The sequence below is a fragment of the Drosophila virilis genome, chromosome 5, assembly GCF_030788295.1.
Source record: "Drosophila virilis strain 15010-1051.87 chromosome 5, Dvir_AGI_RSII-ME, whole genome shotgun sequence".
Lineage (NCBI taxonomy): Eukaryota > Metazoa > Arthropoda > Insecta > Diptera > Drosophilidae > Drosophila > Drosophila virilis.
Genome location: NC_091547.1, coordinates 3,532,186 through 3,555,254, shown reverse-complemented (window position 1 = coordinate 3,555,254; position 23,069 = coordinate 3,532,186). Strand labels below are relative to the sequence as shown.

General features: G+C 38.9%; 5 protein-coding genes and 1 long non-coding RNA gene across 6 annotated transcripts; 1 reads left to right on the top strand and 5 right to left on the bottom strand.

Moving 5' to 3' along the window:
* Window positions 1-75: 75 nt before the first annotated feature.
* On the bottom strand, window positions 76-2,517 carry Tsp42Eh (Tetraspanin 42Eh). The gene is made up of 5 exons (XM_070209750.1): window positions 2,199-2,517; window positions 1,229-1,417; window positions 1,003-1,167; window positions 743-940; window positions 76-403 (listed from the first exon to the last, which is right to left on the bottom strand). Exons 1-5 carry the CDS (start codon window positions 2,256-2,258, stop codon window positions 326-328), a joined length of 690 nt encoding a protein of 229 aa, XP_070065851.1. The 5' UTR covers window positions 2,259-2,517; the 3' UTR covers window positions 76-325.
* A 1,137-nt stretch (window positions 2,518-3,654) lies between these two features.
* Window positions 3,655-10,737, bottom strand: Tsp42Eg (Tetraspanin 42Eg). The gene is made up of 5 exons (XM_002059920.4): window positions 10,427-10,737; window positions 4,749-4,913; window positions 4,512-4,688; window positions 4,286-4,459; window positions 3,655-4,203 (listed from the first exon to the last, which is right to left on the bottom strand). The coding sequence occupies exons 1-5, from the start codon at window positions 10,484-10,486 to the stop codon at window positions 4,123-4,125; spliced, it is 657 nt and encodes a 218-aa protein (XP_002059956.1). The 5' UTR covers window positions 10,487-10,737; the 3' UTR covers window positions 3,655-4,122.
* A 509-nt stretch (window positions 10,738-11,246) lies between these two features.
* Tsp42Ef (Tetraspanin 42Ef) lies at window positions 11,247-18,741 on the bottom strand. The gene is made up of 5 exons (XM_002059915.4): window positions 18,198-18,741; window positions 16,024-16,197; window positions 15,785-15,946; window positions 11,830-12,027; window positions 11,247-11,755 (listed from the first exon to the last, which is right to left on the bottom strand). Exons 1-5 carry the CDS (start codon window positions 18,252-18,254, stop codon window positions 11,684-11,686), a joined length of 663 nt encoding a protein of 220 aa, XP_002059951.1. The 5' UTR covers window positions 18,255-18,741; the 3' UTR covers window positions 11,247-11,683.
* LOC138911332 (coiled-coil domain-containing protein 8-like) lies at window positions 13,821-15,482 on the top strand. Its single transcript, XM_070209754.1, has 2 exons — window positions 13,821-15,328; window positions 15,404-15,482. The coding sequence occupies exon 1, from the start codon at window positions 13,821-13,823 to the stop codon at window positions 14,175-14,177; it is 357 nt and encodes a 118-aa protein (XP_070065855.1). The 3' UTR covers window positions 14,178-15,328; window positions 15,404-15,482.
* Window positions 18,742-19,746: 1,005 nt separating the features above from the next.
* On the bottom strand, window positions 19,747-21,190 carry LOC138911334 (uncharacterized). Its single transcript, XR_011416871.1, has 4 exons — window positions 20,372-21,190; window positions 20,195-20,298; window positions 20,005-20,131; window positions 19,747-19,935 (listed from the first exon to the last, which is right to left on the bottom strand). It is a non-coding gene; the product is annotated as an uncharacterized lncRNA (long non-coding RNA).
* A 46-nt stretch (window positions 21,191-21,236) lies between these two features.
* Window positions 21,237-23,037, bottom strand: LOC138911331 (uncharacterized). Its single transcript, XM_070209753.1, has 4 exons — window positions 22,149-23,037; window positions 21,995-22,089; window positions 21,830-21,936; window positions 21,237-21,772 (listed from the first exon to the last, which is right to left on the bottom strand). The coding sequence occupies exons 1-4, from the start codon at window positions 22,273-22,275 to the stop codon at window positions 21,739-21,741; spliced, it is 363 nt and encodes a 120-aa protein (XP_070065854.1). The 5' UTR covers window positions 22,276-23,037; the 3' UTR covers window positions 21,237-21,738.
* Window positions 23,038-23,069: the final 32 nt, after the last annotated feature.

Below are 23,069 nucleotides of genomic sequence, written 5' to 3'. Positions count from 1 at the left end.
CTTTTTTGTATTTTTGCTGCGTTTATTTTATTTTTGTTGGCAGTCAACAAGAAATTAGTCAATAGCAACAGGTTTTATTATGGGTTTTTATTGTTTTTGTAGTATTTTATTATTTTTTTCTTCTGACGTGGGAGTTGGTTCACAACGCAGCAAACATTGTATTTATTGATTCGATGCGCTGGCATTGATATTTTTATCAATGAATATAGTAAAATATGTGTTTTTTTTTTTTTTTGCTGTACTAAATTACAAATCACAATGGCACAAAACTAACTAAGCATAATAATAATACAGTTACAGAGCGACAATAATCAACAATTAAAGCTTAATTATAGAAACGCACGCGATCGCGATGATTTCGTATGCTATCCACCAAATAGCAGGTGGCCACCGAGCCCATAAACTGCAGGTGAAAAAGATAATAAATGAAAAACAAAATAATTAATTTGCTGTTGGAGAAATAATTTGTCATTTTGTATTAAAGGTATTCAGTGCATAGTTAAGGATATTTTTTATGAATCTAATGAGAATCAGACACGTATCCAATCAGACAAGTATCAATAGGTAGGACGAGTAACATATGTACAAGATTATGAGTATTTTGAGTAGCATGTGTCTAACAGTTTAAGTATTATGAGTATCATGCTATTAACATTATGAGTATTTCGAATATTATAGAAAACAGCATGAGTAAAATGAGTATCTCGAGTTAATTGTAATGCATATTAGGCGTAATACACACCTCAGTCAGTATTAAAAACCAGCTGATTGTATGAAAATTGGCTGTTTTCTTGCTGACATATTGTTTAAACTTGATCTCACAGCCTTCCATGAACAGATTCAAGGGATTCGTGCAGTCACGCTCAAAGCAACAGCTGGCAGGCAGTTCCCGCTCCAGCAGAATGTAATCCTCGGCGCTGTTGCGACCACAGCAATGCAGCTATTAGTTAATAAAGAAACCAATTAGAACATGTCTGGGGTAAACCATTTCCATATACTCACCCACTCCTCGTAGATGCTCAGTGTGTTATTGTGCCTGTGATACACATCCCAGAGCTCGTCGAAACCCTGTTTCAAACTGTTTGGCAAGGCATCTCTGCTCGCCGCAAAGCTAATGCTAAACATGACAAACTGTATGACCAACAGCAGTATTAATAAGACTGCATACTGTTCAAAAAATAATATATACATTTACTGAATGCCATTTCACATTTAAAAATTTACGCACACTTATCAGCATCTTTTTGCACTCCTTGACCAGGGCCACAGTGCCGAATATGCTGGCCAGTATAACGACAATGCCCAACAGAATGCAGAGTATTGAAGCCAGTTTCTCGCCATGATCAACAGCATTTCGTTGCTCGGCAATGCTGTCCAGCAGCCAGGTGCCATACCAGATGAGCAGACAGCCGTTAAGCTATTTAAGGGATGGGTATGTAAATTAACTTGGGAATACATTTGGTCAATGTCACAGCAAAATCAACAGATTGCAAAATGCTACGATTTATTTTTGGGTGCTTAACACATTTCACTTTTCCATAAAACCCGAGATATTCCGAATAACGAATTTGAAAATTCTCTAATGTGTAGGCAAATATTAAGTTAAATTTCAAGCAAATCAACACTGTAAGATTTTCCATCACAATTCTCAAACGGCAAGCATTTCTTTAAGGTATCTGCTCCGGGTTCCTTCATATTCCATAAAAAAAACTGTGAACATCGTTTGCCAACACTGTAAATCATTTTGATCGAGTTCGCCAACGCAGAAAAATATTGTTGAATGTTTGCTCAAGATGCTGCTCCGAGTTACGAAATCGTTATTCTGAACGGCTACGAAATTGTTTACTTTTTCATTTTACGCTATAAAACATAGCTCAATTTCAGGCAAATCTTGATTTGGAACACCGTTTGTCAACACTATAAGCCATTTCGATCAGAATCCACAGAAGCTTTAATGTCGCTCATTAGTTTTTTCCGAGTTACAAACTTGACTTAGAATAATGTCTACGAACTGGTCTACTATTTTCTGTTCCGCAAACAACAAAGTTTCAGGCAAATCTTGATTGTGAACACCGTTTGTCAACACTGTCAACCTATTGAAATTCCGCAAAACCCCAAAAATAATTTTGCTTTTAAGTCGTTTTGTTTTGTAGCTTTGGCTTTTGGTAATTGGGAACAGGGCTGATTGTTAAACTTACAGCATAAATCACATTGATGACACACAGTATGTAACGTAGCAGGCGCGTGGTGCAGTACATTTTGAGTTTGGACGTGGCCACTAATAAAACATGACACACACGGCGAAACGCTCACTTATAATTAGCTGTGCTTAACGTTTCACGCGCTAAAATTTAACAAAATGAGAAAACCAAAAAAAAAAAAAAAAAACTAGACAAAATATTGTTCGAAACACTTTGTTTTGTGCGGCACACCTTGAGCAGCGGCAATGGTCGCACGGCAAATACTCGGAGCCGACTCATAATCTGAATTTGTTTGGCCGCATCTGGCGATGTCGCTGGCAGTCGAACGATTAACCCACAGTTCTTGTCGCCAGTCGTCAGACGGCAATGCAATAGACAAAAAGAAACCAAATATACAAAGACCCACAGAGAATTGTCGTCTATATCTATAAACATAAAGTCAATATCAAAAGAAAACTCAGCCAAACACATATGATGAAAATTAGCGTAAGGCGCCCACGTTCTAAAAGATGAATACACAGATACAGATACGGCTAGCTGTAGCTACAGATACAGATACAGATACAGATACATTTATAGATATGCATGCGGATGCCAGAAGACTGACTAACGGAAACTGCGGGCTGCCAGCACGGGGCCCAACTGTTTGGCCAGAGGCAATGATGTCAACAAACCAAATTTGAGCTAAGAACCAAATGCTGCGACTATTTTAGCATTGAAATTGCCCTTCAATGCAGCGGGTGGTCAACAGGTTCGGGCACATAAATATTAAGCTCAGCAGATCTCACAATTCTATATACCCTATAGACGGGAAAAATGGGACTGTGGCAGGTAAACAACAGAAAACAAACTTGACTCTATTCGACAAAATGCAGCTCACAAATAGTTTGAACCAGCTCGTGGTTCCATTTCAATTTGAACACAATTTGAACCAGCTTTTGGCTCAACTCTTAAGTTCTATTTTGATTACATTTTTAAAAACTCTCCAATTTTTTATTTACAATTGCCCCCCTGTACCGAAAATATAGTATACGCTACGTATTTTCATATACAAAATGGGGGCTATATTTGATTTCCGCCCAAAATTGCCAGATAATCCAAATATGGTTAGATAAATCCAATGGTTGGGACCCGAGTTATTTATGCCTGTGAGGCAAAAAAGCTTTTTCGTTTAAAATAAAAAAAGTTTTAACACTTCAGTTCAGCTCTTAAAGTAAAGTTCGTTTTAATAAATCTAAATCGGAATTCCGGGCTCATATCGATTCGATTAAAAATCTTGTCTATGCATTTTTAAGGATAAACCTTTGACCTGTTGTAAACATCATAAGCATAGAATCAAAAAACTTGCAGTGTTTTATAAAGTGATTACAGGGTGTATGCTAGTTGTTTATACTCTACATTTTTACATAATTGTCTCTCGTTTTTGACAAACACTTTGTTGCTTTTGATTTAGTAGGTATTTATTGAAATTAATACAAAATCGACACATTCTATTTTATTGCTTGAAATGTTACAAATTACTTATCGTAGGCACTGTGTAGCGCTTTTAGTGAAAATCAAAGAGAATGAAACATTTGTGACAAACTTATACAAATAAAAACATGCATATAAATATTTTACGATATATATGTATATCAATATAGATATATATATATATATAGACATCGAAATCGGCTTGAACACTGCTTTTGGCACCTGTTGTTGAGCTCTTGAAACGGAATCGTTTATTTTCTTCTATCTTTTTCTTGATTGGATGAACATGAGGTAGACTAGCAAACGCCGCAATATTTAGACTGGAAATTCGATTGCTTAGTGTATGTGTAGTTTAGTGCTGTGTAGTACAGTGTAAGTATTTGCACAGTATTGAGAATTCTTTGGCCTTGAGTATGCGCATTTTGAAGTGTGCTGAATACATGTTCAATTATTTTGGAAAATATTTGGAGCGTCTCCAGCGATTCACAATGCTGTGGGCCAGCACATAGGCGAGCAGTGCGCAAATGATCTGGAACAGAAACGAGTGCAACAAATTAATTCAAATTGAGCAAAGCAACAGATTTATGATTTCCACAAACACACACACACACCTCGACGCCAACCAGAACCAGCGCAAATATATTGAATGCTGTCCAGCGTTCGGCAATGTAGTCCAAAAACTTTTGGCGACAGCCCTCCATGTTCAGTTTGTTCGTATTGCTATTGTAGCAGCTATTTGGGGGCAGCAAATAGTCCTTATAGCTGACATTGCCGCAACAGTCGAGCTATCAAAAGAGACATTAGTTGAAGTCTTCAGTTTGTTTATGTAGTACACACCCAACGTTCGATGCTCGCGATTTGGCTGACATTGCCGGGTTTGACAGGCACCGGCTGATCGTGCCACAGCTGATCGAAGGTCTTGTCCACATTGATCAGCAGCGATGTTTGGAACAGCCAAAAGAAGCCCACTGTTAGCACTTGCAGAATGATCAGCACAACCACAATGGCCACAAACTTAAAGTGCAACAATAATAGATTAATATATGCTCTCGGTCAAAAGACAAACCGACTCACCGACTTTGACATGCGACTGCTCTCACGTACAGCGCCCAGGGTGCCAAAGAGGGAAGCCAGCACTATGATGATGCCAGAGACGAAGATGACGAAAGCGGCTGTATCGAAATGCTCGAATTTGAAGAATATATGCACGCCCAGAGCAATGACAATCAGACCAAACAGCTGCAAGACGAAAATATTTAAATAAATTAGTTAAGATATGGCTTATAGTCAAAGTGTGATCAATTTTATAGAGTACAGCATGTGTCTAGCATTTAATGAGTCGGTTTTATTGAGCTATGCTGACAACTTAATAATATTAAGGCTTTAACTAATGAAAATTTGTCAGACGCGGCGTATACTTAATATGCAAATGCATCAACTAAGCGGCTTATTACTCATACGCAGCGTATTCAGTCACATGTAAACACACTTTGTAGCTGCTGAGTTTTGAGCACAGGCAACCAGTTAACCTTTATATATACAGTAAATATAGCATCAGCAGATTTCAAGCATTTTTAGCTTGCATCACGCATACGCAACGTATTCGCGCGCGCATTGCATTTAGCTTTAGCCTTTCACTAATTTTTTTGTTGACTTTCGCCTGCACAATTAGCTCAAATTTGCTGCAATTGCATTTTGAATTTTCAACAATGATTCACGTTTTCGAGAACATTTCACACTAGTCCGCGAATGTAAACACTTTTCGCATTTGGCACTTGGCACACTTGGCAAACGTTGTGTTTTGTTAGTATTGTATTTGCACTATCGGCAATCGGCACATACACTCAAAATACTTTAATAAATGCGCAATAATTATTTATACATTGTTTTTCCTGCATTCATGGTTTGTTCAATGTTTACAAACGACAATCTGTTGGCAACACAATTGCGAATAATAATTACAATTGTAAGAAACCAGTTAAAAGTCCAAACAAATGTCGCTGTTGACACCTGTCAACAGAGATGGACGCGTGACACGAACACGAGCCGATAGGCAGCATGATTCGTGTGTGTCTAAAGTCAAAGAAGGGCCCCTTTCTATGCGCTTCTCATTAATTCAAGTAATGTTTACTAACTTTAATGTTTTTAGTAAATTGGTGACTTAATAAGAGTAAGAGAAGAAAGGTGAAAGCGAGTAACACAGAGACACAGAGAGAGGGGGTGGGTGGATGGGGGAAACAGTGAAAGAAAGAGGCAAAGCCAGACGAGGGATAGGGGGACACAGATATAGAAAGAGAAAGAGAGAGAGAGAGAGAAAATATAATAGCGAGAACGACTCTCACACTTTCTCACTTTCAATCATCCGTATCTTAGCCCTTCTTAAATACCGCTCTTCTATGCGATTCTCAAGAACTTCAATAATGCTAACTGCGTTTAGCATTCGATTGTTTTAGTCTAAGTCTTTAAGCCTCTGTTGAAGTGCACGTGCTTCTTCTGTCACGACACGAGCCCAACTCAACGTGGCGCAGTGCCAAACTTCCGCTAAATATTTGACTTGACAGCCAGTTTGGATGTCACGTTAAGTAGCCCCCCAATGGCTTTCAGATTTTCTAAAGCCTTAGCCCACAATTGGTGAGCGCAACGCGGTAATTATGACTGATTTGTGCGATTTATCATGTTGACTTAATGTTTGTATATATTTTTTTTTGTTTCTTTTTTTTTGGGTTTGTCTAGCGCAAACACATTTGGCATTTGCTGTAATTTGTAGCCATAACTGGTTGCGATGTCTTCATAAATTCAAAGTTTATCTGCGCACAGCTGCGCCTTTTAAGGCTTCATAGTGTAATTGAATAAAGGTCGATGATTAATAAATAGCTCGACAATATTAGCTGCCCGCCGCGCCCTCTCCGATGAATAACAATTATGCAAATTAACAAATGGCTTAGTACCAGACAATTTCAATTGCCTTCGCTTAACAAAACGCATGTAAATAAAAACCGCAACTAAATATGGCCAAGAAAATGTTATAGCCACATAATATTAATAGACTGGTAAAAGCAATTTGTATGCCACAAGTCTGCTCGTTTTTTCTGTCTCTTTCTCTAATGATGTAGACATAAATTAAAGTCTGATAAAGTGTTTACAGCACGCCGTAGATAACAGCTCGACAGAAAGAACATCATTTAATTTTAAGCCTTTTTTGGGGCATCTGGCATTATGTCTAGATACAACGCCATTTAATTGTTATTTATTACGCATGGCGCCCAATTTTTCTTAAGGGCTGGTGCTGACATAACACTCGCGTCTCTGGTATGGGCGTCAAGTCGAGCACAGCCCATAGAATCAAAGTGGCAATGGCAATGAATCCATGAGCACGTCATGCCTGCCACATGAATCAGACCCAATCTTTGGCATGCCTCAACTCAATTGTGCTCTGCCAGCTTTTAACTTACTTAAGTACTCTCACATTTAAGGCATAAACAAACATTGGCTAACTACAGACTAAAATGTCACATGTGTTATCTCCACTAATTAGCACTGATAACAGGCAAAAGTCTTGCACAGCAACAGCAAATACAAATACAAAAAAAAATAACAATTCGAATTAACATAGTATAATGTCTGCACTATTATTAGAAAAGCTAGATAAGTTAAGACATCAAATATATGATGTACGTGCTCAAAAATTATTTATTTTAGATAAGCAAGGTTGATAAAATTATGTTTTGGATATGCAAATAATATGTACTTAAAATATAACTTTTATCAGATAAAGCTTGACAAAGCCATATTTTTGACAAAGTGAGATTGTTTTTATTCGATAAGCTTTATAGACTGACAGAAGTTAATTTATGATGACGATATATATGCACATTGCATACATTTATATAGATTTTCAGATAGGCTATACAAGTAGACACTTATATTAAAAATATATACTGTGATTTATTTATTCATTATATTTTTCTATTAGATAAGTTAGATAGGCTAACTATACTATATTTTTAATAGAATGAGATTATTTTTATAAAGTTAGTTTTATAGATTGACATAACTATATTTAGAACCGAGATATATTTGTGTGGGTAGGAGGAATTTACAATTCTACCTACTCCTACACATATATTCATTAATATAGCATTTTAGCTAGAAACCCCATTTTCATCATAAAGTTAAAGACAGTCCAAAAACTAGGTCTAATGCAAAAAACTGTTGCTTTAACAGGTGTTTTTCATGCGCTTTTCCACAGCCAGAACACATGAAAAACAACTGCTCAGAGCAGCAATAATTTCATGACCTGCTGATGCTTTGCCTTTCAAACAAGTGAAAAGGGAACGTGTTTAGATACTGTTTGCATTAAAATGCATTAAATATTATTAATAAAGTCAATTTTTATGCTTTAGCTGTTGCTTAATAAACTAATAAATAATAATAATTCAAGGAAAGCAATTTGAACCACCACCAGGTCTATCTTTCTTTCCTTCATATTTGCTCTGCCATAGTAAATGAGTTCGACATTTGATCGTAATTTGCATTAATAAACTTATATAACTTGTTCTAATTTGTCAAGCAGACAAACAATTAAATGCAATTATCATATATAGACAGACAAGTGTGTAAGCAAGGCCAGGCCAGTGGCAAATGTATATTTGCATAGAGCTGATAAGCCATAGAGCTGATTAGACTTTAGCTCAGCTGGGTCCATAAAAACAAGCTCTAACAACAAATGCCCTCCTATTAGCTAATAGTTGCGAATGCGAACAGCATGTGGTCTGTAGAAAATGCCAAAAAAAAGGCAACATTAAACTAGAATAACTAGACAAATGTCATTGAGCGAAGAGCATTGCTGAGATTTATGTGGGTTCAAAAAAACGCCAGACTTGACAACAGAAATGCGCATGAAACAAAAAAAAAGCAACATAAAAAGGTTGTGCCCTACCTCAAATGCAGGGCGGGCGATAGGCACAGCTGGCATTTAATTAAAAACACGCGGCCGCACCGAATGAAGTAATTTTTGAAACAAAAAAAAAAACAACAATAAAAGAAGAAGAGCTGCTCGTCAGTAAATCAAAGTTTACTCGCTTGGAACCAATGCGGCAAATGTTGCGCATACGCCGCGTTGTGCGCTGTTTCTTTTGGCATTTCCTTTGGTTGGCACATTTGTTGGGTTTATTTTGAATATTTTCCTTAAGGTTATTGCCGAAAAATATTTGAATTTTCGAATTTTGCAATGCCAGCCCGTCTGAAAATGACATCAACAAATTTTCAGTTGCCGAAACACACAACCAAAAAAACAAATAAACTACAAAATTCTATATGGCTAGGAGCAATGACGCGATGCTATACACATACACACACACACATTCACAGACACACAGACACACACACATAGACATATTTTGACCGCCTTTTGCTCAGGGCCAAGATTCGTGGCGTGGGTGACCAAGTTTTTATATATCAATAATTTTTTCAAATTTTATTTTTGCCGCTGAGCGCATAAGCTTAAATCTCGTTGTATTTTCTTTGTGTTTTAAAACAAATATAGTTGCTAAAGAAATAAACAATAAATTAAGTGAGTTCGGCATGCAGCAATTTTGACATGTGGCTCAATATTTAGGCATTCGGACCACAATTAAGGCAAAGATCATAAAACAAATAAATATTCACTTTGCAATATTACTTAAAAAAGCTTGGACAAGTATTTTTATATTTGGCGAAAACTGCGGCCAGATCAGACTGAATCATAAGCTAAAATAATTGGAGATGGACGAAGTTTCATTTATGCAAAACGAACACGAACACGAGCCACAATCGAACACGACTTTTCACGCACGAGCATTTTTTGTTGTCCGGGGAAGTTCGCTCTTTCACTTAACTAGACAATCTACACTATATTTTTATTAATATTTATTATTTATTTATATTATTTATATAATTCTATATATTTTTTTGAACTCGTGTCACGACACTGCTGCACGCTCAGCTCTATTTAAAAACCCACAACTTGTCCGTGCCATGCACATAAAATTTAACTTAAACATTTGTTGCTAAATTTTATGCCTGAAATTCGATGAGCTGCGCCCAGTCTGGGCAAATTAACATAAGAACAAAACATAGCATATTATTAATTTAATAGTAAACAAAAACAAAACCAGGAAACCTTCAAATGTAATTGAAATGCAAAATAATACAAACATTTAGCTATTCAATCAAACTGTAATGCTAGCTGTTGAAATGTTTAAATTAATCGGTATCAAGTATATATATATATATATGTATACCGTTATCAGGCGCATTAATTACACAACAATAAATACTTATGTGCTGAAGTCAAGGCTCATATGTTACGTACTTTTCAACTAGATAAACAATTTCCAATGTTTTCGATACAAATATATTTGATAAACATCATCAAAGCAAGGAATGTGTGTGTGTGTGTGTCTGAATGGAATTGTATAATTAAAAAAGCATATAAATTATATAGCACCGATTCTAGCCGGCGGCTGTAATTAAGAAAAAGTACAAACTTTAAGACAAGACAAACAAGACCTTCAACTAGTTAGTCGCAGACACTTTCAAGTGTTCGGGGGGTTAGTCAACTCGGCGAGTTAATGAAACCTGACTACTCTATGTAATTACAGCTCTTTAATGCTATTATAATTATAAGGCATTTACAATGCTCTAAAGTTCATAAGCCGACATTTCCATACGAAACTTTAGGCCTAACGTCTCGGCTGTCCATGCCAACTTACCACATAGATTATATCCCAGAACAGGGCGCATAACTTGAGTAGCTTTGTGGAGCAAGCCATTTTGTTGTGTTTATTTTTGTTTTAAATACTTTTTTTTTTAAGGATTTGCCAAAATGCACTCTCTGTGTGTACTATTTTTGGGTGTGTTTGCCACACAAGATACGGGTTGTATTTGATGTTCACTTTTTCTTGGGGCACCAAAGCACTTGGCACTTGGCAACGCGAAGCGCGAAACACTTGTTAGAAATTTGAAATATTTATTTCAACTTATAACGGTCGCTCTGGAAACCAAACCCGTCATGTTCGCGCACGAATCTTAACTGATTTGTTGATAGCGCAAAACATTTTAGCGAAAAGCAAAAACAACTTTTCGAAAATGAAACGGAACGCCGGAACGCGGCTGAACCGAAACAGAAAGCACGCGCGCGTCAGGCATGGGCATCGCAAAGAGGGGCTCACAGTTCCATTGCCAACGTTCCTCGGCGCGTGTGTGTGTGTTGGTAAACGTTCTCTGTAGTACGTGTAGAAATATATTTGAATTAAAAAACAGCAAAAGCGACCACTTTAGCGCTGAGCTATTTTTATAATAGTTGATTTACATACTTTTCAGCGTTTAGTGAAATGGTTGAAGTGGGAAGGGAAATAGGGGCTAGTTTGTATATATATATACATAATATATATGCAAATGTTGTAAGCTTTGCACAAGATGATTCATAGGTTTTGCATTAGATCAGCATGTTTGCAGTTAATACTGAAACTCTTAAAATAAGTCTAGCAAAAAGTTGAAAGAAAAAGCTGTTCGCCTAAAAAAAACAACGAATTAAAGTTCAACCACACTTTATTTGGGTATTTTATTTAATTGTTTATTACAAATTAATATTGAAATAAATTAATTCACATTCTTATATATATGTTCATACAAAATCGTTTTCGGTTTCTGTGCAATTAGACACCATTAAAAGCATAATAGGCCATTAATTTGGTTACAATATCGAGTATGTTTGTGTGTATGTACATCAAAAGCAATATTTACTGTAGCATTTTCTTAGAAAATTCGCAAGTGTAAATGCTTCAGAAGTGGGTAACAATTTGTTGTAAAAAGTTTTGTGTTTAAAGCATTCATTTGTGAGGTACATAAAGAAGACCACAAGCTCTTCAGCTTTACATAATAGTATAATAATTTAAACGCCATATAATAATATTATTTGAAGCCATTCAATTTCAACAAATGCAAGTTCCATCAGCGGACAACACCTTTCAGTAGAATGAGCGACGATGATCGTTGCGAATACTGTTGCACAGGCCGCAGGACACAATGCTAAGGATCAGCTGCAGAGGGCGAAAAAATACATATTATACAATTAGCTTTTATTTACGTATATTATTTATGGGGAAAAACTCACCTCAACGGCGACCAGCACCCAGCCGATAATATTGAATATACTCAACAGGTGTTGCCAATAGTTTTCAAACTCCACACGGCAGCCCGTGTGAATCAAATTGTCGGCCTTGCTTCTGTCGTGATCCCGGAAACAGGTAGCCGGCGGCAGGCGTTCATTCACAATGTAATCCTGAGGACTACCGCGACCGCAGCAATGGAACTGTAAAACGAAAACATATTAGCAGTGTTGGTAAAGTTCAATCCAATTCATTTGATATGTATGTTTGTGTGTATGTGTGTATGTATGACTGCATATATGTATGTATGAGTGTGTGTATTTATGGACGTATGTATGTATGTATGTATGTATGTAGGTATGTATGTCTGTGTGTGTGTATTTATGTACGTATGTATGTATGTATGCATGTATACATATATGTATGTATGTATTCATGTATGTATGTATGTATGTTTGTATGTATACATATATGTATGTATGTATGTATGTATGTATGTATACATATATGTATGTATGTATTTATGTATGTATGTATTTATGTATGTATGTATGTATGTATGTATGTATGTATATATGCTTATGTTTAAATATATGTGTGTGAGTATGTATTTGTTTATATGTCCCTAGGTATGTTTGGGCATAAATATGAGTGTACAATCATATAAGGTATATAAATATATATATATGATTGTACGTACACATGGAAGCATGTATATATGTTTCTGTGTATTAATATATGTGTATATGCATGAGCACATATGCATACTAGTGTGTTTGTATGTTTTCATTACGTATAAATGTTTATATTTATTAATGTAAGTTTGTACGAATCTATGTATGAATTTATGTATGTATGCATGTGTGTGCATGTATATTATGTATGCATTAGTATATGTTAATAAATGTACGCATACAACAACAATAGCTACGCTGCAATTTAAAAAAAACGTATTCCTCACTGATGCCCTCCTCCTCGATTCTCATAAATTCAAGTAGGTCGCACAGAATTTACTTCACCTTAAGAGGAGGAGGCGGCAGCTTCAACGTTGAAGGAGGCGGCTTCAACTATGGAGGTGACGGCGGCTAGTGCACAGAAGGAGGCGGCTGCTAGTGCACAGGAGGAGGCGGCGGCTCATGCACAGGAGGAGGCGGCTGCTAGTGCACAGGAGGAGGCGGCGGCTCATGCACAGGAGGAGGCGGCTGCTAGTGCACAGGAGGAGGCGGCGCCTTCAGCTAAGGAGAAAGCGGCAGCTTGACCATAGGAGGAAGCGGCGGCCTCAATACGCATACAATAACTATACACTGCTGCCCTCCTCCTCGATTCTCATAAATTCAAGTAAGTCGCATAGAATTTACTTCACCTTAAGAGGAGGAGGCGGCCGCTTCAATATTGAAGGAGGCGGCTAGTGCACAGGAGGAGGCGGCGGCTCATGCACAGGGGGAGGCGGCGGCTTCAACGTTGGAGAAGGAGGCGCCTTCAGCTAAGGAGGAAGCGGCAGCTTGACCATAGGAGGAAGCGGCGGCCTCAATACGCATACAATAACTATACACTGCTGCCCTCCTCCTCGATTCTCATAAATTCAAGTGAGTCGCATAGAATTTACTTCACCTTAAGAGGAGGAGGCGGCTTCAACTATGGAGAAGACGGCGGCTCATGCACAGGAGGAGGCGGCGGCTCGTGCACAGGAGGAGGCGGCTGCTAGTGCACAGGAGGAGGCGGCTGCTAGTGCACAGGAGGAGGAGGCGGCGGCTCATGCACAAGAGGAGGCGGCTGCTAGTGCACAGGAGGAGGCGGCGGCTTCAACGTTGGAGAAGGAGGCGCCTACAGCTAAGGAGGAAGCGGCAGCTTGACCATAGGAGGAAGCGGCGGCCGCAATACGCATACAATAACTATACACTGCTGCCCTCCTCCTCGATTCTCATTAATTCAAGTAAGTCGCATAGTCGCATAGTCGCAAATTACTTCACCTTAAGAGGAGGAGGCGGCCGCTTCAATGTTGAAGGAGGCGGCTTCAACTATGGAGAAGACGGCGGCTCGTGCACAGGAGGAGGCGGCTGCTAGTGCACAGGAGGAGGCGGCTGCTAGTGCACAGGAGGAGGCGGCGGCTCATGCACAGGAGGAGGCGGCGGCTCATGCAGAAGAGGAGGCGGCTGCTAGTGCACAGGAGGAGGCGGCGGCTCATGCACAGGAGGAGGCGGCTGCTAGTGCACAGGAGGAGGCGGCGGCTCATGCACAAGAGGAGGCGGCTGCTAGTGCACAAGAGGAGGCGGCTGCTAGTGCACATGAGGAGGCGGCGGCTTCAACGTTGGAGAAGGAGGCGCCTTCAGCTAAGGAGGAAGCGGCAGCTTGACCAAAGGAGAAAGCGGCGGCCTCAATACGCATACGATAACTATACACTGCTGCCCTCCTCCTCGATTCTCATAAATTCAAGTAAGTCGCATAGAATTTACTTCACCTTAAGAGGAGGAGGCGGCAGCTTCAACGTTGATGGAGGCGGCTTCAACAATGGAGGTGACGGCGGCTAGTGCACAAGAGGAGGCGGCTGCTAGTGCACAGGAGGAGGCGGCGGCTCATGCACAGGAGGAGGCGGCGGCTTCAACGTTGGAGAAGGAGGCGCCTTCAGCTAAGGAGGAAGCGGCAGCTTGACCATAGGAGGAAGCGGCGGCCTCAATACGCATACAATAACTATACACTGCTGCCCTCCTCCTCGATTCTCATAAATTCAAGTAAGTCGCATAGAATTTACTTCACCTTAAGAGGAGGAGGCGGCTTCAACTATGGAGAAGACGGCGGCTCATGCACAGGAGGAGGCGGCTGCTAGTGCACAGGAGGAGGCGGCTGCTAGTGCACAGGAGGAGGCGGCTGCTAGTGCACAGGAGGAGGAGGCGGCGGCTCATGCACAAGAGGAGGCGGCTGCTAGTGCACAGGAGGAGGCGGCGGCTTCAACGTTGGAGAAGGAGGCGCCTTCAGCTAAGGAGGAAGCGGCAGCTTGACCATAGGAGGAAGCGGCGGCCGCAATACGCATACAATAACTATACACTGCTGCCCTCCTCCTCGATTCTCATTAATTCAAGTAAGTCGCATAGAAATTACTTCACCTTAAGAGGAGGAGGCGGCCGCTTCAATGTTGAAGGAGGCGGCTTCAACTATGGAGAAGACGGCAGCTTGACCAAAGGAGGAAGCGGCGGCAGCTTTAACGTTGAAGGAGACGGCGGCTTGTGCAAAGGAGGAGACGGCTTCAACTAAAGAGGAAGCGGGAGCTTGACGAAAGGAGGGTGCGGCGGCCTTAGCCATGAATGAGGCGAAAGTTTTAAAATTAGAGGAGGCGGCGATTGCGACTAAGGAGGAAACGGCGGCATCAACTTTGAGGCAGTCTTTAATATAAGAGGAAGCCGAGGCATTAACAGTGAAGGCGTCGACGATTTTTATTGGAGGAGACAACGGCAAATGCTTGAGCAGAGGAGGCGCCATCAAATTTAAATGTGGCCATTGAAAGAACATGTAAGTATTATAAACAAAACTATATCTTTTAAATGTCACGATTCTCATTAGTTCTTTTTTTTTCTCTACTTTCAGATGTGTTGTTGTTGTTTATGTATTTATATCGACCAAAAGATGACGAAGATATAATCATGCCTGGGAATTTACAGGTAAGTACCCAATTACAAATGTATATTTATATATTTATACGGCTTAAAAAGAGCGAGAACCTTGACCTATATCTATAAGGAACATTTAAAAGTACCTTTTAACTTGAATTTAGATGAATATTGTTGCCATATTAGGACCTAGAGGCCAAACCATGCACAAAAAGCAAGCTAAACCTTATGAAAATCGGTTTACTTTTGATCGAGTTATAGGGTTGGGATATTTCGACCTATGTCAGTCAGAACAAACAGTTTAATATGTATGTATGTACAGATGAGCAGTATTGGTAAACCGCTGCTGTATACTCACCCAGTTCTCGTACAATGACATGGCGCCAGGACTGTTGAGCTCCTCCTCCCAGGTCGTTTCCAATGAGTTGGCCAAATTCGATGCCGCTGTGCTTTCACTTCTCGTAAGCAAAAAGAGTAGGGCCAATTGTATAATTATGATAACGTACAAAATCGTGATGAACTATGAAACAGAAAGGTTGATTCATCAATTAATTGCCTAAGGGGGTTGATGTCATGCCCATAGAATTAACTACTTACGGTCACAGTGCAGCAAACATTCTCCCGCCAAGCGGCCAGATAGCCCCACAGGAAGATGATAATGGCCGCAACGCCAATGCCAATGTACGAATAGGCTGCCAGGGAGCCAATCTGATTGGTATCGTAGGACACCAGTATGTAGATGCCAAAGGATATTAGCACCAGAGCCAGCAGCTGTACGCATACAAATAAATAAATAAAACACATAAACAATAACTCGGGCGTAATAAATTTGAAAATATATAATCAACAGCGAAAAAGAGGCAACTCCAAAACTTTGTGCCACTTTTATGTTTTTGACCTTAGCCAAGCGGAAATGTCGTTCGACACTCTAAGGACACTCTGTGTGTATGTGTGTGTGTGTGTGTTATCATATTAATGGAGGCTCCAGCTACTGGCTACATAGGCGTCCGCCAGACTAGTCTGGCTGGCGTCAGGAAATACGACAGCAGTAGGAGCAAAAGGGGAGCCACGCAACCCGCTAGCATAACCAGCAGGCGAGTGTGCGCGGCTAAGAAATACCCTGTACACACACAAAAACACATAGAAAAACTTGGCCACAAAACTGTGATGCTTTGTGAAGAAAGCCTGGAATATATATATTTTTTGTACTGCCAAACAGAGAGACAATAGTGTTACAGCCCGTCGCGCGCTTTAGCTACAGGGTATCTTAGCTTGCAAATATGCGGCAATGGCGTGTTGGCTTTGTTAGTTGTTTGTATTTTGTCAGATTTGTTGTCATATAAGCAATAAATTCCGACAGGAATAAGCATATTGACAAGGTCCTTTAATTAATACAGCCACAAGGCTGAGTAAATATTGATGCAAAGGGCGCAGAGTTAGAAATTGCTTTTTGTTAAATAAAAACAAAAACAACATGGGGAAGGAATTCTTGTTGTTAAATATGACAGGGAATCATATTTATCTATGATTCAATATTATTATCTTAGATTAATATGAACAGCCGGCATTTGTTCTAGCTACATGTGAGAATTTTGTGCACTCAGATAAGCCCACTTTGAAGACTTATAAGTTATAACAATAACAAATCAAATGGGTGCGCTGAAAGACTCGCAGCTGATGTAAACCATATTTCATATATGTATATATATACTTATACATGGATCTATATATTGTCTATAGCATGTGTTTGTTCTCGGCGTTAGCTTGTTATAAAATATGTAAAAAGAAACTAACAAGCGAATAACATGTGCTCTGAATTATTTAATTGTATCAATATTGATTTGGAGCGAGTTCAATGACAAACTTAAAGGCGAATCTATTTAAAACTTTTTAAGAACCTCTTCGAACGGGCTTCCCTGGGTCTATTTGTTAATGAAATGCTCTCTGTTTCCGAAAAGGTGGCAAGCCCTATGGCTAGCCAAAAAAAAAGAGATAATCTTTATTATATATGTGCTATTATTTTATTAAACGCTGATGATTGCGTGTTTTCTAGGCTGCCAGGCAAAGTCTTTGGCGATAATACCTTGGCACTGCGATAATGTATGTGTCATAATTGACTTGGATACTATATATATACAGAGATATACATATATTTATACATATGTATCACAAGCAAAACAAATACTATACTTGCATATACACTCATATAGCATCTGTCCACAACTCCTATATCCCATCCCTTGCCCTAGCAACTAGGTACACCACTTAAATATTCTAATACGATATACTCCAATTGGGAATGAATTGGAAATAACAATAAACCTCAGACACCATTTTTGGTGACAATGACAATTCTGCCGTGGGGTCAATCATAATTCATAACCGCGTTAGGCTCTTGGAATATTCCAGGAAACTCATAAAGAGAACACATAATGAGAGCATAGCATAGAGAGAGAGAGAGAGAGAGAGAGCTCATGATATTGAAAGTCCTCAACCGAGATTTGCTAAGCGCTGACAAAACCGTTATGCTATTCATGTAAATTCCGTTAAGCCGCGCATTGCTTAATAAAGCTATATGTTTTTTTTTTAAGCAACGATAAGTATCCAATTAGATACATATGTATGTATACACATGTGTCGTAGTAGAAGAAAATTGGCTCAAGTGGCCAGTTTATACTTTCGTTTACGGCAAGTCAGACAAAACGCGCCAATTGCCAGAATCAACAAACAAACAAATGCGACAATTGATGCCAATTACATATTTAACTTACCGTACAAAGTATGTGCAGGGCATAGGCAAACACCTTATAACCCGATGTCGAGGCCATTCTGTATCCAAACAAATTTCGAATTTCAGCTATACCCTATCCGGCGTAAATACTTTAAATTCCAAGTGAGCCACTTGCGCAGTGCAACCCACAAAAAAAAAAAGAAAAACTTGTTTTCGAGTCGCTCTGTTTCTCTTAGCGGAACTCTCTTGAGACGTGCTCGGCGCTTATGTTGATGATGCGTTTGTTTTTATGAGATCATGAAGCAGAGTCTGATCTTCAAGATGATTTATCGAACTTTTGCACAAATCAATGGGACATGACGTCCTCACTATTTTTATGACAATCACAAACTCGAACTGGCTACCACACTAAACGCTTTGCATATGGCTATAAGCATGTTGCATAGGTGCGTCTATATACCGAATAGATATTTATGTATATATATATAAACATATATAAACAGATCTAACGAGAACTTGACGCGACGTTGTTTTACTGAGACTGTCTGGCACAATTTCGGTTCGCGTGCGTCGAATAACTGAGCGTGCGAGACTTTCTGTTCGGTCGCATTCCCAGCCGGTTGGTGAGCTTCGCTGAGCTTTTTACTGCCAGCACATGATGGCCAGATAACGCTCATCAGCATGACGTCACAAATGTGCCCCAGCCAGTGAGGGAGAGCGCTAGAGCTGGCCATGGCAGTCACATACAGCTGCTTGGTAAGTTCACCTTACTTTTGTATGCTCATCAAAGCTTTCATTCAATGCAATTCAAAAAATAAGCTCTGCGCCGTTAGCTACACAACTGCGCATAAATATAAGAACGCCTTCGTTTATATTTTATACAACTGCATTTTTATTTGAAATAACAACAAATTCACGAATGTAGTTGTACACGACAAACAGGCAGCCAAAACCAACGGCTATTTTGAAATAAAACCAAGTAATATAAGTTTAAACAAACTTGAAAAAAAATGCATCTTACCTTTGACAAAAACGCAGGTGTTAAAAGTATATGCATCAAATTTGTAGTTTTCGCGCGACACAAACCAGATTTCCCAGCTAAAGGAAATGCACATCATGAATACAGTTATGGAAATCCATGCGAATAGCACGCTTTTCATCTAAACACAAGAAATTCATTTAAAATAAATGCAAAAGCAAATTTGTATACAACTTTTCAACCTGAACTTTAGAGCAGACGAATATCAAGCCGCAAAGGGCATTCAGAAATTCGGTTATGGCCTGTATTACGAACATGGAAGCCGCAGAATCTATTAAGTTAAATATATGTGATATGTTTTAAATGGGAAGTACAAGTAGTTCTACCTGGATCTTCTTCGAAAATATTGTCATTTATAGACACAAGCTCCTTTATGCATATATAGGCAAGATATATGTTATAAGATATAAAGCCCATAAACAGCACTATCATAAAATCGCGACACATCCTCAGCTGAGTCCAGCCAACTTTCAAATGTTCCCATATCTGCCACTGCAGCAAAATATATACGAATGGAGGGATTATGACCATAATTATTAATATGGTCAATAATTATGGAGAATGTTCATTTTTATTCATTGAGCAGCTTACTAAAGATATTACAAAATGGTCCAATAAAATAATCGAATAATATGGAATAGTATATAATAATAAGCTCTTAATGCTCAATTTGCATTAGCCTCGGCATCCAGGGAGACAGAATCCCTATAGACGGCCAGGGAGATGAAAAACAGCATAACTATAAAGATATTAATGCAAGATATAAACTATTATTTCATAATTATATTAATAATAATTAGAGGAATACCCATTTCGAAAACTGTGATCACGGCGGAGACCAAGTAAATAAACGACCAGAATAAAAAAAGTACTTGAACAAAGCACAAAATCAACAATATCGAAGAGCCCAGAAAGAAATGTCGCATAAATTTGTTCTGTAAAATATATTAAATAAATATATAATAGCAACAGATATTATGGTGAAAAAAAAAACCTACCTTTAGATGGAAATGGCCAAAGGTCAAGCCAATCAGACAATGCATGAGCGCTGCGACCTGAATAAAGGCCAATAAACCGTTTACAGTGGTCTTACTTTCAGATGCTGGAGAAAGGAATACGGAATTTTAAATAAAATATATATATATTATATGTAAAGTATATCTCTTCACAATTACCAATTGATGCTGGCCTGTAATAAATTGGCAGAACGCAGGCGAACGTGAATACATAAATAATTGCATATGACGACATGATGACAAAAGCAAAACATGTTAATATAAAACGCATTTGATGCATAATTCCGTGTGGATCCACGAGGAGTACGGCCAACTTTGAGGAAAACACGCGACACTTTGGCTAAAAACGAAAGAAAAACGAGATATCTACTTATATATTAAAGGTAGTTAGTCGATGAAACCCTTTCACCCGTAATGCATTAGCTATAATTATTGTTATTACGGTAATGATAATGATGATTTGAGTTGGCAACATTAGGCAGTTGATTCCGCCGGGAATTGGGAATTGGCGTTGGCTGCAGGAGCGCGTAATCTACGAAAAAGATGATATGCAACAAATGCAAACATAAAGACTAGCGAAGCTGCAATAAAACATAACATATTAAAATTTTAAAAAATATATAACACATATCAAGGCTGCAAGCCTTAACGATTTTGTGATTCGAACCAGCAACCCGCCTGGCGATTCTATACAAGATACAAATTTGATTTGTATCTTTGGCAGGGTCTTTGTTTCGGCTTAGTTTTTTGGCAACTCAATTGGTTTAGGGTTCGATGCAAGGCGAGCAACGAATGCGGATTCGAACCGGCTTGCAGTCTTGACAATAGAAAAGCATACCAATGCCCGCAATATTCATATCGCTATCGACAGCTGAATAAAATGGACTGTAGCATATATAGATTAAGTAGCTGCAACAGGTGAGAGACGCGTGCAGTAGAAGCCACCATTGCAGGTAGTAGATGCTCTAAATGGGAAAGTTACACGAACTATATCTAGATATAATATAGAATATATATGCATGACTTACGCTGCGATCTGTGAGTACAATAAACGGTGCAGAAAACACCGTCGGCAGGTACAGGGTATATATGGCAAAGGTGCTGTAGCAGTCCTCGGGATATGCGCCTTAAACGGCGGCCATTATTATTAAAAGCCAATTTATCAATTTCTTATTTACCTGTCTGACGGCCATTGCAGTCGTCGTAGCAGCGCAGCACGAATGTGACAGCTATAAAAAGCACTATAAAATTATAGAATAGGGAAAATGTAAGAGCTGCCACGCCCACAAATTTCCAACCCGTGCACATATTTGGCGTACTTTGCGTCAAAAACTCGAATGCCGACAAACAAAGCTAACTGAAAGGACAGCTGCTAGACATATATATAGCGCATTATATTAATAACTGAACATTAGGTTAACAAATGATATCATCATCAATTTGATATAACTCCAACTACAGACTCGTCCATTTGACTGCAGTCCAATTTGTTGCATTCATTGCCATTGAGAAACTCTTTCTCGTAGTCATAAACTGTTTTGAAGGCGCGCAGAAATATAGCTAAACAAACAAGAAATTAGGAAATTAATTAACAACTTAATTAATTAATTAACATACTCAATATCAAGATTGTGAGCGCCTTCGTAACCGTTGCCGTAGCAAAATATATAGCCGTATATGAAGCACATGGAAAATACCAGCCAAGTGCTGATTACACACTGTAGCTGCAACCAAATTGATATTGAGATTATAGAGTATATAATTGACTTTTCAAATGGCAACCTGGCATTTTTTGCCAGCCAAGAGCAGTCCAGCCCAGCCGTGCATTAGCAGTATACAGTTGATGACCATAATAAGTAGTATCATCATCTTTTCATCTGGCAAACAGCAGAAGTTGAGATTATTTTCTATAATTTTATATTTAATATATACCCACCATATATATTCCCTCTGAGTCCAAGCAGACAATCTACGGTTGAAAACATAAAGAAGCTCTGCAAAAAACTTGTGCCCACAGCCACAGCCAGAGCCGTGAATAGAATACAAACTCGTGCTGCACCCATTGTATGCTCAGCACTAATCAAATAATACTCAAGAGCAGCAAATGCTTCGAGATAGAATATGCCTTACCCACTTGATGGATTATAAGCATTATAATAATTGTTAGAGATCAAAATGTGTCGTTATCAGAAAATTAGAACATTTCGATAACAGATATTCTTTTGAAGGTATAAAATACCCTACCTTCATTTATTTATGTCTGTAGATCAAATCATACAGAATATCGAACATCCTCATATAAATATATAAATATCTTTCGAGTTCACGGCAGTTCAATCCCTGATCATTGGCGATTTAAGTCTGTCAATAACTAAAATTTCTCATATTATCGAACAATTTGACTTACAATTGTTTCGTCTGCCAACTTGCCAGGGATTCGATCCCCAAGCTGTAAGGCAACGCTCAGCCCACTGACTAAAGTTTCTTTAAAAGAGACAGATATTTTAATCCAAAATTAAGATAGCGCTCAAACCTTGAACAAATTATTGTTCCTTATAGAAATCGTTTCAGTTTTGAGCAAGTAATTGCGAGCGGAAAAAGCCCAGAAATATGTATATGCACATATGTGCACGACCCCCAAAGGCTGCTACCCGAAATGAATACACAATAAACTTATCGCAAAGCTAGATATATATGTCAATTGCTTGGTAAACACAATGTTTAAGCAACGGAAGGTCAAAACTGTTGCTGCCATGTCAACGGCTGGGGGCACAACAAAAGCAGCCGCTGCAGTTCGAGAACAATTTGCATGGCAATTGGGTACAGTGCGTGGCATGTGTAAGGGTATCCACAAGGC

Excerpts from the sequence above, each read along its gene's own strand:
- Tsp42Ef (XM_002059915.4), bottom strand. The coding sequence starts at position 18,254 with ATGGCCTCGACATCGGGTTATAAGGTGTTTGCCTATGCCCTGCACATA. Across the intron at positions 16,198-18,197 it reads CCCTGCACATACTTTGTACG|CTGCTGGCTCTGGTGCTAAT; the intron begins GTAAGTTAAATA and ends GTATGCGTACAG. Across the intron at positions 12,028-15,784 it reads TGTCATTGTACGAGAACTGG|TTCCATTGCTGCGGTCGCGG; the intron begins GTGAGTATACAG and ends TTCGTTTTACAG.
- Tsp42Eg (XM_002059920.4), bottom strand. The coding sequence starts at position 10,486 with ATGGCTTGCTCCACAAAGCTACTCAAGTTATGCGCCCTGTTCTGGGAT. Across the intron at positions 4,914-10,426 it reads TCTGGGATATAATCTATGTG|CTGTTTGGTCTGATTGTCAT; the intron begins GTAAGTTGGCAT and ends TTCGTCTTGCAG. Across the intron at positions 4,460-4,511 it reads TCGCGAGCATCGAACGTTGG|CTCGACTGTTGCGGCAATGT; the intron begins GTGTGTACTACA and ends CTCTTTTGATAG.
- LOC138911331 (XM_070209753.1), bottom strand. The coding sequence starts at position 22,275 with ATGGGTGCAGCACGAGTTTGTATTCTATTCACGGCTCTGGCTGTGGCT. Across the intron at positions 21,937-21,994 it reads TGGCTGGCAAAAAATGCCAG|CTACAGTGTGTAATCAGCAC; the intron begins GTTGCCATTTGA and ends ATTTGGTTGCAG. Across the intron at positions 21,773-21,829 it reads GCTCACAATCTTGATATTGA|CTATATTTCTGCGCGCCTTC; the intron begins GTATGTTAATTA and ends TTGTTTGTTTAG.
- LOC138911332 (XM_070209754.1), top strand. The coding sequence starts at position 13,821 with ATGTTGAAGGAGGCGGCTTCAACTATGGAGAAGACGGCGGCTCGTGCA.
- Tsp42Eh (XM_070209750.1), bottom strand. The coding sequence starts at position 2,258 with ATGTACTGCACCACGCGCCTGCTACGTTACATACTGTGTGTCATCAAT. Across the intron at positions 1,168-1,228 it reads GCAAAAAGATGCTGATAAGT|TATGCAGTCTTATTAATACT; the intron begins GTGCGTAAATTT and ends TTTTTTGAACAG. Across the intron at positions 404-742 it reads GGTTTTTAATACTGACTGAG|TTTATGGGCTCGGTGGCCAC; the intron begins GTGTGTATTACG and ends TTTCACCTGCAG.